The sequence below is a fragment of the Protopterus annectens genome, chromosome 13.part0, assembly GCF_019279795.1.
Source record: "Protopterus annectens isolate FY-2018-M chromosome 13.part0, PAN1.0, whole genome shotgun sequence".
Taxonomy (NCBI): Eukaryota; Metazoa; Chordata; order Ceratodontiformes; family Protopteridae; genus Protopterus; species Protopterus annectens.
In genome coordinates this window covers 1,240,062,321-1,240,077,959 of record NC_056747.1, presented here as the reverse complement: position 1 = coordinate 1,240,077,959, position 15,639 = coordinate 1,240,062,321, and the positions used below count along the sequence as shown (strand labels likewise).

General features: G+C 43.3%; 1 protein-coding gene across 5 annotated transcripts in view; it reads right to left on the bottom strand.

Annotated features, from left to right (window-relative positions):
• The window catches only part of LOC122788226 (solute carrier family 25 member 39-like), a 389,064-nt gene that overhangs the window by 39,006 nt on the left and 334,419 nt on the right, over positions 1-15,639 (bottom strand). For all 5 annotated transcript variants that reach the window (XM_044055249.1, XM_044055252.1, XM_044055251.1 and 2 more), the window contains one exon: positions 4,861-4,970. In XM_044055249.1, coding sequence (XP_043911184.1) covers positions 4,861-4,970 — 110 coding nt within the window. The remainder of the gene's footprint in view (positions 1-4,860; positions 4,971-15,639) is intronic.

Here is a 15,639-nt window from a genome sequence, read left to right as displayed (position 1 = left end):
TGGCCTGAGGAATTCAGAACTTCTGGATTGAAATGATGGTGTTGGTTTAATATGAATGTCTGTAGGCCTGAATACATCTTCAGAAGCCGGTGCCTGCACAGCGGCTTTGGACCCATCCAAGGTAGAGACATCCGCAGGTTCCATAGTCGAAGAAGCATCTCGCAGCATACCGGACTCCAAATGGGTCTCAGTAAAAGCCTGCGAATCTGAAGTAGTGGGTATCAGGGGCTGCGAAAGAGTCTCACTGAGTACCGGCGGACTGGCGACTAGCTTAACAAAAGCATTGTCGGCAGTTTTGGACCTATGCAGTCTGTCTCTGTCTTTATCCTTACGTTTTTTCGGAAGATCGGTAGTCGGATGGCTTAACGAAGCCATTTTGGAGTACGGAGATAGAGTATGAAAGTATTTGGCTACAAACATAGCCCAACGACAAACAGTTTAGGCGTTGACAAGGCACAAAACCGACAGCGAGGGATGTCGTGGTCTGGGCCTAAACAGGGGATGCAGTAAGAATGAAAATCTCTATGAGGTATTTGCTTTCCACAGGCAAGAAAATTGTTAACTTTTACTGACAGAGCAAGAAAAAAGATCCCCATAGGGGTACTTACCTTTTTTGAAGACTTCGGGTCTGAAATTCGAAAATGAAAATTTCAAGAGATGACCGACCGGCACATGCGAACTGCTTCTGCTTTGGGCAATGCACGGCAAGAAAGACTGATGTAATGGCATCAGCTGCATGTTTTACACCCCCTGACGACCTGACGTCATGGAAGAAGCAACAGCATCCGATGCAGAAATCTGAAGACTCTGGTATTCAGGCCGACTGAGGGCTACCTGGCAGGCAGATAACCCAAATGTGAAGAGTGCAACAGTGAAACACAAAGAACGTCTCTCTTGCACCAAACATACTAAGCAGTGCTATCACCCACGAGCCATGTAGGAGATATAACACAACTGGTTGTTCACTACTGTACTTACCCCCCTGCAGAAAACATTCATGGACCTCCCCATTCTAGCTGCCTTTGTCTGTTCAATGTTGTCAGCCAGGACTACAGCTTAAGACAGCCTGCAGCATTTAGGATTATGACCCCCTTCAACCCCTAGATACAGCAAACACTGTAAATACAAAAGACATGCATCATTACTCATTCTCTCTATCCAAAACCAAAACAACCCAATATTCTCCCAGGCCTTTACATACATTTTTTTATAATGTTCCTTAGTTGTGTGTTGCCAGCCCTTAACATACGAATACCTCTGAAGGTGTGCTACTACTTCAGTCCATAAAGGAATGCTACATACTCAGGTTACATATTAGTACACAATCAGTACATTACATTGACTAACTAGCTGTCAACACCATTAACTATTCTCCTTAAGCAGTCCTAACAAAGGTAAATATTTACAATTAGTTGATCAGATTAATCTTATTAGGCCAACAGCCTCTTTTCACAAGAGACCAGAGTGGCATTCATTTTTTTAACTCAGTTCTCTCCTCTCCCAAACTCATCATTACCATGCACAGCCTTAGGCGGCTCTCTTTGGCTTTTGCCCTTGCCCACCACTGAATTCCCCACTGACTTCTTGCCAGAAAACCTCAAGCATGACTATTCACTGAGGGGGCCCCATGAGTCCTATAGAAGTCAACATCCATGTAGTCAGAGTTTAGGATGGAGTGAGGAAATAGTGGGGCTCTAGAACAGCAGGGACTGGGGGACTTCATTCTTCTGGCAACTGGTAGGTATTCCTAGATGTGGAGACGGCTATTGTAATGACATCACAATGTGCTGCCACCCCCTTGCGTTACTAAATGTCCTGCAAGATTTCCGGTATCTAGAGGTTACACAGACATCGTTTTTTTCCCTCATCCACACCCCAGGATTGGACAGCTGGAAATCAGCTGCTTCATCCTATCCCCTCGACCAACTCTACTGGTGACATGAGCCCATTCCCACTCTCTGCTCAACAGTAGCACTAACAGATGCCCTACCTCTGCACCAAAGGACTGGCTAGGACACCAGAAGTGGTATTCAGACTGACAAGGGGAAATTTGGCCAGGACACAGGGGAATGTCCTCTCACTCTTACCAAGTGCTATGGGACCTTTTACATCCTCCTGGGCTACCACCAACTTGACCAGATGGGACCTCTATTTAATGTCTCGTTAGTGTTAGTACTGGAAAATTAAGCCAAACACCTGGTATGGGAATGGAACCTATAGTCTTCTGAACTTCCTGCCCCAGAGGAGAATGTGCTACCAGTTAAGCCACTGACACACTTCTCCATTTCTAAAGGATGCAATTAGTAGCACACCAAGAGGGTTGGGTACCTGAGGGCACACCTGATCTTCCTAGAGATCTAGTGTGAAGATCATAAACATGATGCTCTTGACATCTTACAATACTGTGCAAGGTTGTTCTAACAATATACTTTGTCTGATCTGTTTGAGTCAACATGTACTGTTTTTTGTTTGCTTCCACAGGTGATTAGTGCATGTTGTAGAACCTCTGTATTGGTCACAACTGTGTTTATGTATGCATTGCATTTCAACATCAGCCCCCTCCCGGCCAATCATACCATGAATTGCATTTGAAATGTTCCTTGTGTGCCCCCTGGTTGTGTCTGAAAAGAATCCTCCTTGAATCAATCCACCAGTCCCACTCATGGTATTAGCCTGCCTATGTTACCAATATTCAGATTTTTTTATATTCCTTTATCTAGTCTAAACCTGGATTTAACTGTTATGTTTTCTGTATTATTCCATGTAATTACAATCTTTTCAGACACTCCAACTTTCCTGCCTCTCAGCCATGCATTTTCCCATGTTAATGCTTAAACAACTGAACAAATTCTGATCCTTAAAAGCTTTATAACATCAGAATATGATCTCACTTGATCCAGCTGTGACTTAGGCTGCTGAGATTTAGAGGATTTTTGTCATTCGTTCCATGATTGAGCAGTAACCTAGGCTGTATAGCCTGTCTCTGTGATGCAGAGGGAGAGAGCCTAGCTGTGACTCAGGTGACCAGGATTCAATTAGCAGCCACAAAACTGGAGGAGCCAGGCAAGGAAGAAAGGAATGAAGGAGTGTGGGCAGCTCACCTCTCACAGGGAGGTGGGGAGGACTGGGGGCACTTGACAGCACACTGTATGTGTCATTTCCCTGTAGGAGACTGCAGAGGCCACCTCCCATAATTCAGGGTTGGGATGGGGCTGCTAGAAGGATAATAGCCCTTGTAGAAACAGGAGTCTTCTTAGTGGTCGGGCCCTTTGCACGTCTCCTCTCCTCTCCTTGTGCTACTAAAGTATGCAGAGAGTCACCCTCACAGGTGACCCTCACTCCCCTCAGATGAGGGACAAATGGTTCAGCTGGCCAGGAGGGAGTTGATGATCACCAGGAAACTGGGAACAAAGTGTGAGAAAAAAGACTCTGAATACATTTAAAGGTTTCAGTCCTCCAAACTGATAACATTTCACCAGACCTTCAACAGAGTTGATGGCTTTCCTGTTATGATGGTGATGATGACCTTCCTTTCCCCATGAAGGATCACTAAAAGAATCAGACAACTTTGTCCAAAACAGGACCACCAGGACCCAACCCTGGTGCCAGTTCTAGGGGAGTGTGTTCTCCAGCAAGTGAGCATCAGCTAGATGGTCCATACAACCTGGCCAGTATCAACTCAAGTGGGCTCACCATCTACAATCCAAAGGGTGGGAGACAGGTGCATTGCCTCACCTGAAACTGAGTGGTTAATTTTTGTTGAATGTCTGTACGTCTCCTGAACTGCCCATAACAAACACCATGTTTGAACAAAATTATGTTTTTGAATATATATGGTACCAGGGCACCTTTAGGTCAAAGGCCAATAACTGGCTTTACACTTCTCTATTCTGATATGAGAGGTTCTGAACAACAACTGATTACTTTTTGGAGGTGACCTGGAACAGAAGGATGGAGCAGCACCTGAACAGACCCCAGAAACCGTAGGTGTAGTGAAGTTGTCCTGGAAACCTTAGTAATGTTTCTGTCTGGGATGAATTCAACTCCTACTACTTACTCTGTACACCACAAGAATTTCAGGAGAGTCTGAATGAAAATTGTTCAAGGTCACAACAGTTGAGGCAGTGGAATGGAGCTGTAGCCAAAAGGTGGATCGCGCTTGTCCTGGGTAACCCTAGGATCTGCTGGTGGACACTGCCAGTGAGGGAAGTGGTCAGGTTAAAGACAGCAATGTTGGCGTGAGAGGGGTGCCCTTGATCTCACTTTACATGTACCCACACACCAGGATAGCAATAGCAGCTGTGATAGATGCTGATGCAGAAGCCAAGTCTGGTGTGACTTTGGTAAAGACATACAAATGACTTCTGGGATGGAGTCAAGGAACTGGCAGGTCATTTTGTGACTCAGTAGGTGAAATGAGAATCCTACGCTGTTCTTTTCAGGGGAGAGAATTATAATGGACATTTTAAGATATATGAGCAATGTTTTGAGGATACCTGGAAGTGATAAGATGTGCCCTCCTTGAGGAGGCAGTCCAAGACATTGATGAAGAATCCAGATCCATTTTGGTACAAGAGGTCATTGCAGCAATTCAGTTGTTCCAGTGTAGCAGTACAGTTTACAAGAACAGGAATATCCAAGCTATTATTATACCTGCAAGGGAATGAGCACTCCATATCCATGCACCATCTCAGACATTCTCCAGATATTATGTTGTATCCATCTCCTGCAGAACATACAAGCTATTCCAAGACTTGCAGCTCCTTGTACCATCATCACCTCCAAATATAACTTCCCCATTTAAGTCCTTTACAATGACACTCAGAATTGCTTGACAGCCCAAGGAATTAGAACACTTACCATGCCAGAGATGGCTCCTGCTGTGAAGTTCATCATGAAAGTGGCATCATGTACCTTCTGTTGCTGGCACAGCCATTTCTTCACCAGTTCATAGTTAAACCAGTAAATTGCTGTGAAGAGACAACAAAACAAAATATTAAAGCATGCATTAGACGAATCAAAAAGCCAGACCTGCTTCCCTAGGAGCCACAAGAAGAAATGCTAAAGGCCCTGATGAAGTAATTTTGTGTACTTTTGAAAAGAGAAGTATCAAAAATGACCATAAAAACAAAACAGTTGTAGTTTAGATCACTCTTTCAATTCATTACACTCTGAACAGTTGTGCTACTAAATCTTTACCTTCTGTAGAACTCCGAGGTTATATACCAAGTGTCATATTTTGCCCCTCATCCTAAAATCCCACGCCACAGGACTAGAATGATATAGTACACGGTCATTCTGATGTCAGTCCACCACAGATTAATAGCAAATGACACACTGCAATGAACTGCATGAATTTCCTTCTGTTTCATATGAACGTCACAACAAAGACTTCTAAAAGGAGGCTCTGCAGATTACATCAGGCATAAGATGGGCAAGTATGAAAATGATAACATTTTTCAAGTTGCTGTCGCATCATGAGTGTTTTACAACAGTCAGATTTACCACAGCTCCTGGAGATACAAAAGTCTGAAGCTTTAACTAGATGAAAAGAAAAGCAGTCAAAGCTTCAAATAATTTTTTTAAGCATGACGCAATCCTCCAGAACCCAATATAAGAGAGGTTTGCCCCCACATCTCCTTACTTTAACACACTAAAGTCCAATGTTTCATAATCATGGACAAAATAAAGAAAAATCACAGAGAGGGAACACTGCTAATGTGTAAATGGGCCCTAACATGCAAACGTGTACAATCAACTTGTGTGTGTTGTGAACAGTACCCAATTCATTCTCAAAGCCCCTCCCCAACATGCTTTATTGTACTGTATTGTGTAAAACTGCTGCACAGTACAGCAGAGAAAGTATAGTTGTGTAAAATCTTACCATAACAATAGATGCCCTTCTCTCCACTGTTGCAGCATTCTTAACATGAGGGATGCCCTGCCAAGGGTGGCCCAACACCTGGCCAGTATACCAAACTACCTTAAGGTACGCCATACATTGCATATTCGCTCCTTGCATACATATGGCATAAATATGGAGTTTGAACATACAATCCACAGAACTGAATGCACCAGTAGGAATGCCAGTCCAAGGAAAAGCAAGAGGTAAACAGAACATTCAGAAGACAAGAAAGGACCAGGGGGTAGGAGGGAGGGACTGAAAACTGCAACAGTAAAGAGAAGGACATCTATTGCTATGGTAAGATTTTACACAACTGTACTATGTCCTTCAATTCTACTTTCGCAGTATTCTTCATATGAGGGAGAGTGCCAAATCTCGAGAAGAAATTAGGAGGAGGACCAACCAGTACAGCTCTCTATAAAGCCATGAAGAATGGCCCTAGCAAAACCAGCTTTAGCTCTGAATATTCCATCCAACTTGTAGTGTTTGGTAAAAGTATGCATAGAAGTCCATGTAGCTGCCTCAAGAATAGCATTAGTATGCACAGAAGTCCATGTAGCTGCCTCAAGAATAGCATTAGTGTCCAAATCATTGAAAAAAGCACCAGAAGTAGCCACAGACCTAGAAGAATGAACCTTAACAGAAAAGGAAGGGTCTTACCACCCTAAAAACATAACAAAAAGAGATACTTTTAGAAATCAAAGAAAAAATAGTCTGCTTGGAAACAGCCAATCCCAAAGATCTAGGATAAAAAGAAACAAAACGCTGATCAGATTTCCTGATAGCCTTAGTCTTATCCAAATAAAATCTTAGTTGTCTATGCACATCCAAGGTGTGTAGTACCTTCTTGTTAGCAGACTGTGAATCAGGGAAAAAAGTGAGCAAATTAATAGGTTAAGTGACAACTAATTTACCACCTTGGACATAAAAAAAGGATTAGTAAGCAAGGGCACCCTGTCCATATGAAAAATCAAAAAAAGGAGGACAAGCCATAAGGGCTTGAAGTTCAGGACACCTATATGTCTGAAGTAAGGGCCAAACAATAAAAAAAGTCTTCCAAGAACAATGTTGTAAAGAAGCTCAAAAGAAGCGAGAGTCAGTTTCTCCAAAACAAAGTTAAGATCACATGAGAAGGAACAGGTTTCCTGGGAGGTCTAATGTGAAGAATACCTTTAAGAAATTGTTTAACCTCAAACCTAGAAGCTAAAGGGGGAGAAAAGGCAGACAAACAGATATAGCCAATAATTCAGCCTTAACAGAGGAATCCAGCATCGAGCAATTCACACCAAGAACCACAGGAAGATCCACTGATACTGGACCAAGGTTACAAGAAATTCATCAGAAAGAAAACCTCTTCCAAGTACTGGATTTCCTGGCCTCCTGCAGAATCCTAAGTATGTCCTCAAAGAAAAGGTGTCAATGAGGAATCAAAATCCTATCACCCAGACAGTCAGATGAAGAGTGGGTAAAGTGGGGATAGATGACAGATCCTTTGTCCTCTAAGTAGGTCCACCTTGTGAGGTATCTTGTGATGATTGCCCTTGACTAAATGCAGAAGAGGAAGCCAATACTGTTTTGGTCAAATGGGAGCCATCAGCAAGAATTTGGGTTTGCCCTGTTGAATCTTAAACAGGACCTTCAGAATGGGGGGATGCATAAAGAAACATCCCCCACCATGAAAATGAGAGGGCACCCACCTTTCAAACCAGATGACCTGGGACTCTGGCACAAAACTGAGGAAGTTGTCTGTTCAGAGGGGAAGGAAACAGATCTATTTGAGCACTACCCTACTTGTGCACAATGTCCAGAAATGGAATCACTACTGAATACCGAACGCCCAAAATCCCGACGCATAAAACACTGAGACCACATGCCAGAAACCCTACAATACCGAATATGTAAAACCGCGAAATTCAAAATCGCGAAAGTTACACAACCAAACAGCACACACACATACACCTTCCCCCCGCAACCAAACAATGCATCCTAGACATAGGACATAGACATAGGCAGGGGGGCAAGCCCCCCTGCGCCCCCCCACATCCCTACTTTATTATTCTAACTCCGAGATCGCACAAATAGACACACAAGGCAAACTCACACCCACACACCACAGTCACAACACACACTACACCCCACCCCACCCCTCACAAACACACTTACACACACATACTTACCTGAACCGCAACACCAGAAGCGCCAATGCAAAATCATCGGGATTTTGGATTTCGCGCTTCTGGTCTTTCGGTAATGTGGGGTTTCGGTCATCTGGTCTCTGTGTTTTCTGCATCGGGATTTTGAGCATTCGGTATTTCGTAGTGATCCCCCAGAAACACATCCCTGTGAAGCATCCATTCAGGGGATTGGGTCAAAGACCTGCTCAGAGTGTCTGCAACAGTTTTGACTTTTGGGGATATAAACAGCTTATAGTCACATGATACTGAACTGCAAGCTCCCAAAGCACGAGAGCTAGCCTGCAATGAAGGTAAAACTTTGTGCCTCCCTATTTTTTTACATACCACAGGACTGCGGTGTTGTCTGTAAACACTGAGAGGCCATGGAGAGAAGAGGAAGGAAAACCTGATGGGCCAGCAGAAGTGCTATTATCTCTTTGATATTGGTGTGCTCCTTTTGCTGAGGAGGAGACCAGACCCCCTGTACTTTCACTGTGCCAAAGGCTGCTCCCCAACCTACCTCTGAAGCGTCTGTGAACAGTTCTTGAGATGGAAGAGGAGGATGGAAGGGGTGAGCTGGGTTTAGAGAAAACTGCTGAATCCACCAGTGAAGCTCCTTCTTCAGACAGGGAAGAATAAGAACTGTAAATTCTAGAGGATGCACATGTTGACGCCAGACTGATTTCAGGAACCACTGAAAGTTTCTCGTGGAGTTTGGCTAAAGGCAGCATAGGGATGGTGGCTGTCATAAATTCCAGAGCTCTCAAAAACAGTCCGGCTGTGACAGAGTACAGAAGAAGAAGATTTTGAAAGAGGGAAATGAGAGTCAAGGCATTTGGAGGAGGTAGAGATGCCAGCAAAGGCGCCATTTGAATCTTGCACCCCAGGAAACATGATCTTGAAAAGAGGTTAGAGAAGATTTTTTGAAGTTTACTGTGAACCACAGACTTTACAAAAGAGTAATGGCAAAATGAAGATTTTGCATTAGGGTCTCTGGAGAGGATGCTGGAAACAGGAGATCATCCAAGTAAGGGAATACTTGGATGCCTTGAAGCCTGCAAAAAGCAATCACAGGAGCTAGGTATTTGGTGAACACCCTTGGGGCAGTAGAGCGACCGAAAGGCAAAAACAGAGAACTGAAAATGCCAGGAAGCAACAGAGAAAAGTAAAAATTTCCTCAAAAGGGGATGAACAAGGTTTGTGAAGATAGGCATCCTTGATATCCAGAGAAGGCATCCTTGATATCTAGAGAAGGTATGAAAGTCTGAGGAAAGAGTAAAGGCAGCAAGGTCTGAAAAGAACATCTGAAAGGAAGTAACCTTCAGAAAGGCATTTAGGTGTGAAAGCTCAAGAATGGTTCTTCAAGGACCCTCCTTTCTGGACACCAAAAACATTCTGGAATAAAACCCTTTAACCCTTTGGGCCTGTGGAACCTCTTGAATAGTTCCTTGATTCAGTAGTTCTAGACGTACCTCTGGGAATAGATGCAACTGTTCCTGAGGTGGCTGCAGAATGCCCATGAAGGGAGGAAGGGATTTCCAACACATAAATTACCCTTGCTGAATTATGGAAAGAATGCACGAGTCTTGGGTTATGCTTGACCAAACTGGAAGAGACAGAGAAAGACTAAGCGAGAGTGGAATGAGGCTGGGCAGAGTGTGGTAGTTGGATACTACCTGGCTTGTCAGGAAAGACCTGTTTCTGACCAGGAGAAGCCTGAGACGTATTAGGCAGAGGAGCCCTCCTACCACTTTGTTTTATTTTTAGGAGGAGGACGGGTCTGTCTTTGAACAAAAGCTGGCTTGGAAGGATAGTTCTTTGGAACTTAGGCACAGGTGAGGCTAAAAGCTGCTTCAGGTCCTTTAACTCCTTTCTCCTGCAAGGACTTAAATAAGCCATTGTTATCCAGAGAAGCATCCATCAACGTAACTTTTGTCATCTGGCAGAGATTGAAGCCTTAGCCAGAATACCTCCTCAGTACAGATCCTGAAGCAGCAGCCCTAGATGAAGTTTCTGCTGCATCACAGCTGCACTTAATGGAATGGTGAGCTACCTGAGAGGAAGCTCCTAATAAAGACAAGACAGGAGTTTTTCCCTTAGAATCAGGAAGATCAGAAATAACTTGAGTAGTCTGGGAAAGGAGAGCCCAAAACACATCTAGTCATATGAGTTTGGTAATTAACAGCATGAAAAGACAGGAGGGCAGATGTATAGACTTTCTTACCCAGTCTTTCCATAGTCCTGCTTTCCTTATTAGAGGGAAGATGTTTTGTGGAGGGCAGTAAACTACAAGGCTTATCTAAAGAGACGGAGACCACTGATGGGTCAGCAAATGGGTACTTGTAAAGAAATTTGCAATCATCAGGCACTTTATAGAAATGGCCGGGCTTTTTAGGAGCAGGGGGCTGAGAATCAGGAGCCTGAGATGCTAAAGAAAAAGTAACCAGTAAAGCAGGTAAAATTGGAGGGATAGCAGATGGAGAAGTAGACTCCATTTGAAGGAGCTCGTAATATCTCTTTTGCACATGTGATACTTGGGAGCAATCCCACTTACAGAACTCTCTCATCCCAACAATGGTATCGCCAAGAGAGATCTTCTCAACAGGAGATTCTGGACTGGTAGATTCCTCTTCAGGAGAAGCATACTCAAGGGGGGGGGGGGGATCTAAGTGGAGTAAGCCAAGAATTCCTCATCTGAAGAAACCTCTTCATCACAAGAATCCTCATCCCTAGCTCTCTGTGAGGAGATGTCCAAGGAGGAGCCAAGACAGAGAGAGAGAGAGACACCCAAAGGAGGCTTCAGAGACAAAACAGCAATAAGCCCTGTGTAAAATTCTGCCATTCACTTTGAGGGTCCCTGCTTTGTCTTTTTGCTTCTTTTTTAAATGGATGTCCGCCTCATGAAAGGTGGAAGGCCCCGACGTCAGCCTACACTCAATAACTGTCATTGGGACTTCCTCCCTCACCAGAATTTGAGGAACCCCCTTGGCCCTTCAGTGATAAGTCTTGGTGATAATAAGTCTTGGTTCCACTTTACTATCTGAAACAGATGTCTGCAATGATTCCAAGGATGTGCCTGTTGTCTGATCCATGGTGGCCTCCGAAATAGTCCCAGACAAGGAATTAGACCCCACAAGTGGGAGAACCTCCAATACTCCATCAGCCTCGAGAGAAACATCTGATGTAGGAGGTACAACAGAAGAGTCTGATCTATTTTTTTTGGCCTTTCTCTTCAAAGAAGACTCAGTGTCAGGCCTAGAATCCCCCTCCATAGTGTCTTTTGCTAAAAGTTTGAGACCCTGGTTTTCCAAGTAAACTGAGGGGGAGGAAAGACAACTTTGTAAAGTCTTTATCAGGCCCTTGTGCCTAACATTGCAAGTTTTATGATCATGACTAGGCCCTAAACAAAACAAACACTGCTTGTGACTGTCCTAATGTGGAATTTGTCTCGCACTGACATTTACTTTTTCTGGATGACATGTAAAAACACCACAGCAAGAAAGAGAAAACCCCAACAGTGCACTTATCTAACAGCTTGATACACCAGCAAACAACTCAGGCAAGCAGACTGACTATTAAAAATGGCATTCGGACTGGCAGCAGAGAAGTTCTGAGGATGGAGCGTCCAGAGGTTGTGTTTATGCCCTACATACATGAGAAACATATGTGCGACTTACGATGTACCTTAAGGTAGTTTAAAGGCTTTGGTATACTGGCCAGACATCTGCCGTCCTTGGCAGGGGATCCCTCATATTAAGAATACTGCAACAGTAGAATAGAAGGACATCCCCACAAACAAAACTATGCAACTTTGAACACAGATGCCCCCTGCTGTGCTGTTTTCCAATCTCATGCCCAACTCTGACTCAAAGATATGACAGTCATTACGCATGGTAAAAGAGCCAGGTTCATTACCATAATATAGTTATGAGGGGATATGATGCTGTGGAAGCTTCTACTGGCAGAAACTCACCAGTAACACTGCACTGGCATGGGGTAAATTTGCTCAAAGTAGCAGGTTTGTATATGTCATCGGGAATTCCATTGCTGGAAGGGATTTTCTTACCATCCAATAGAAGTCTTCATTTTTTTAAACATTGGTAATATGCAGTTCAACTGTGTATGCTAAATATCATATTAACAGGGAAGGAGGAATCCTGCAGTGTCAGGCAGTGTATAATGGCAATGTATGTGGTTGCTATCCTATAGGTCATCCTGCAGAGACCAGCAATTGCTCAGCTGATACTGCAATGGTAAATCTTGTATGATTAATGGAAGGAGGGGTCTTACCTGTATGTGCAAGCAGTACAAAGTCCACACAGTGGGGACAGCCACATACACAATTTTGCTCAATTATGTATAATTTATTAATTGTTAGGGCATTGGTAAATATGTATACTATGCAACAGTCCTGCTCTGTTGTGCACTAGTGACTATAAATAGTGTCCATAAACTAGACCAACAACTAACACATCATTGATTTTGGCTTATTAAAACTGACACAAACCTTGTGCAGTTAGCACTTGTCAAGTAGAGAGGCTATGGCAAAAAGCAATAGAGTTCACAAGAAAACTAGGAAAAGAAGAACTCTGAGCTCAATTATGCAACATTTGAGCTCTTACTAGAGTGGGTGTGAGGGCATCTGCTCCGGTACAAGCTGCACAATCAACGTGGTGATGCTGTAGTCACAGCTGAAGTGCTCAGTGTACAATGATTTAAATGCAACAAGAAGCTTGCTATATTTACTTTCACAGCAGAGCAGGAAAGAGAGACATAGTGCATTTCTACTGACTGGTAACCAGCACTATCTTAACAAGCAGTTATACATAAAACCAAGTCAAAGAGTTGCTCTGTGGTTGACATTGCAACTCCAACACACTACAGGTCACACAACTATGAACTCAACTCCTGAGCAGCCCTGCTAATTCACTGTTATCCCAAAGAGTCTCACCACATTTACAAAGTACTAAAAAGCTTAACATATTTTTAATTTTGAAGAAGCTGATAATTATATAATCTGACATTCAACAGCCAGAATATACAAATTTTAAAGCTGGAAGCTAAAAAAGTTATAATTTCAGACAGATCTTAGACTAACAAAAAATTTCACTAGCTCAGATATGGTTCTAAAAACACCTCCAAACCAGCAGATTTGGTAACAGTTTAAAGTTGTGGTAAAAAGGAACTGACATCAGGGCACACCCAATGTTCGAGTTTAGAAAAGTAAAATGGATACAGAAGCCAACACTATTTTGCTGCTATACAAAATCTACAGCCTGACATGGAAATAAGTCAACAACTTTACCACAGTCTGGTCTCTCTAATTCCTTTGTACACTTTTAGTTTTGCACATTTGCTTGGTCTCCAATTTTCTGGAAAGTACAGTTGTATAAAGTCTTACCATAACAGTAAATGTCCTCTTCTTCACTGTTGTAGCATTCATTACAATAGGGATCCTCTGCCAAGGGTGGCCCGACATCAGACCAGTATACCAAAGCCTTTAGCTCACTTTAAGGTATGCCGTACATCACACGTATGCTCCTTACATAGTGTATGGCATAAAGGTGACGTCTGGATATATCATCCTCAGAACTGACAGCCCCAGTAGGGACACCAGTCCAAGGAATATAGAGGTAACCCAATACTGCAACAGTGAAAAGAAGGACATCTACAGTTATGGTAAGATTTTACACAACTGTACTATGTCCTTCCATTTCACTGTTGCAGTATTCATTACAATAGGGAGAGTGCCAAAGCTCAGGAAGAAGAGAAGGAGGAAGGCCCAGCAGAGCTCTCCAGGAAGCCATGAATGATGGCCCTAGCAAAACCAGTTCCACCTCTGGAAATTCCATCCAACTTGTAGTGCTTGGTAAATGCATGCACAGAAGTCCAGGCAGCTGCCTCAAGAACAGAGTTAGTATCCAAACCCCAAGCAACAGAAGAAGCCATGTCTCTAGTAGAATGAGCCTCAACAGAAAAAGGAACTTGTCTTACCATGAAAGAATAATAAAAAAATGGCTTTAGAAATCCAAAAAGAAATAGTTTGCTTGGACACAGCCAATAGTAAGGACCTAGGATGAAAAGAAACAAAGATGATTAGATTTACAAAAGTCATAGTCTTATCCAAATAAAATTGGAGTTGTCTAATCACATCCAATGTGTGCAGCACCTTCTCGCTGGCAGATTGCGTAGAAGGGAAAAAAGGGGGCAAATGAACAGACCAATTAAGAGACAACACATTCACCACCTTGGGCATAAAAGAGGATTAGTACAAAGGGACAACCTGTCCTTTTGAAACACCAGAAAAGGACAAGCCATAACAGCTTGAAGCTCAGACACCAATCTGGCAAAAGTAAGGGCTAACAAAAGTACAGTCTTCCAAGAGCAATGCTGCATGGAAGCTGAGGCTCAAAAGGAGCCTGGGTCAATTTTTCTAAAATAAAATTAAGATTCCAAGGAGGAGGAACAGGCTTCCTGGGAGGCCTAATATGAAGGATGCCTTTAAGGAATTGTTTAGCTTCAAATCTAGAAGCTAAAGGAGGTGATAAAGGCAGACGAGTAGAAATAGCTGATAAGTGGGCCTTAACAGAAGAACAGGCCAACCCAGCATTGAGCAGTTCATACAGATAAGAACCAAAGTAACATCCACAGAAAGTGGGTCCAGGTTACAAGACAGACGCCAAACAGAAAACCTCTTCCATCTGGATTAATAGGTTTTTCTAGTAGTGGAATTTCTGCAGGACCCTAAGCACATCCTCAGAAAAAAGGTGTTTATGAGGACTCAAAATCCTATCATCCACAGTGTCAGTTAAAGAGTGGACAGGTGGGGATGGGTGAGAGATCCATTGGCTTGTGTGAGTAGGTCCACCCTTTGAGGCAACTTGTGATGATCGTTCTTGGCTAAATGCAGAAGAGGGAACCAATGCTGTCTTGGCCAGAAGGGAGTCACCAATAAGATTTTGGAAGCATCCTTTTGAATTCTGAACAGAACTTTTGGAATGAGGGTAAAGAGAGAAAAGGCATAAAGAAACATCCCCTTTCAGGAAAGGGAGGGTTAATCACCTTTCAAACCAGAGGTCTTGGGACTCTGGCAAAAAGATCCATTTGAGGAGTACTCCACTGGTGTACAATGTCCAGAAACACATCCCTGTGAAGCATCCATTTGTGGGATTGAGTCATGGACCTGTTCGGAGAATCTGCTACGTTTTGACCTGCAGGGATGTAGACTGCTTGAAGTGTCACATGATACTGGAGAGCCAATTTCCACACTAAGAGAGCTAACCGGCCAAGATGATAAGACCTTGTCCTGCCCTTGTTTGCTGACATACCACATCACTGTAGTATAGTCTGTAAACACCTTGAGAGGTCCTCAGGAGAAGAGAGGATGAAAGGCCTGAAGAGCCAGCAGAAGAACCCTTCTCTTTTTGACAATGATGTGTTCTTTCTGTTGAACAGGTGAGCTGACTCCCTGCACCTTTAGGGAGTGGAATGCTGCTCCCCATCCAATATTTGAAGAGTCTTTGAACAACTCCCAAGAGGGAAGACATGGATGAAAAGAAA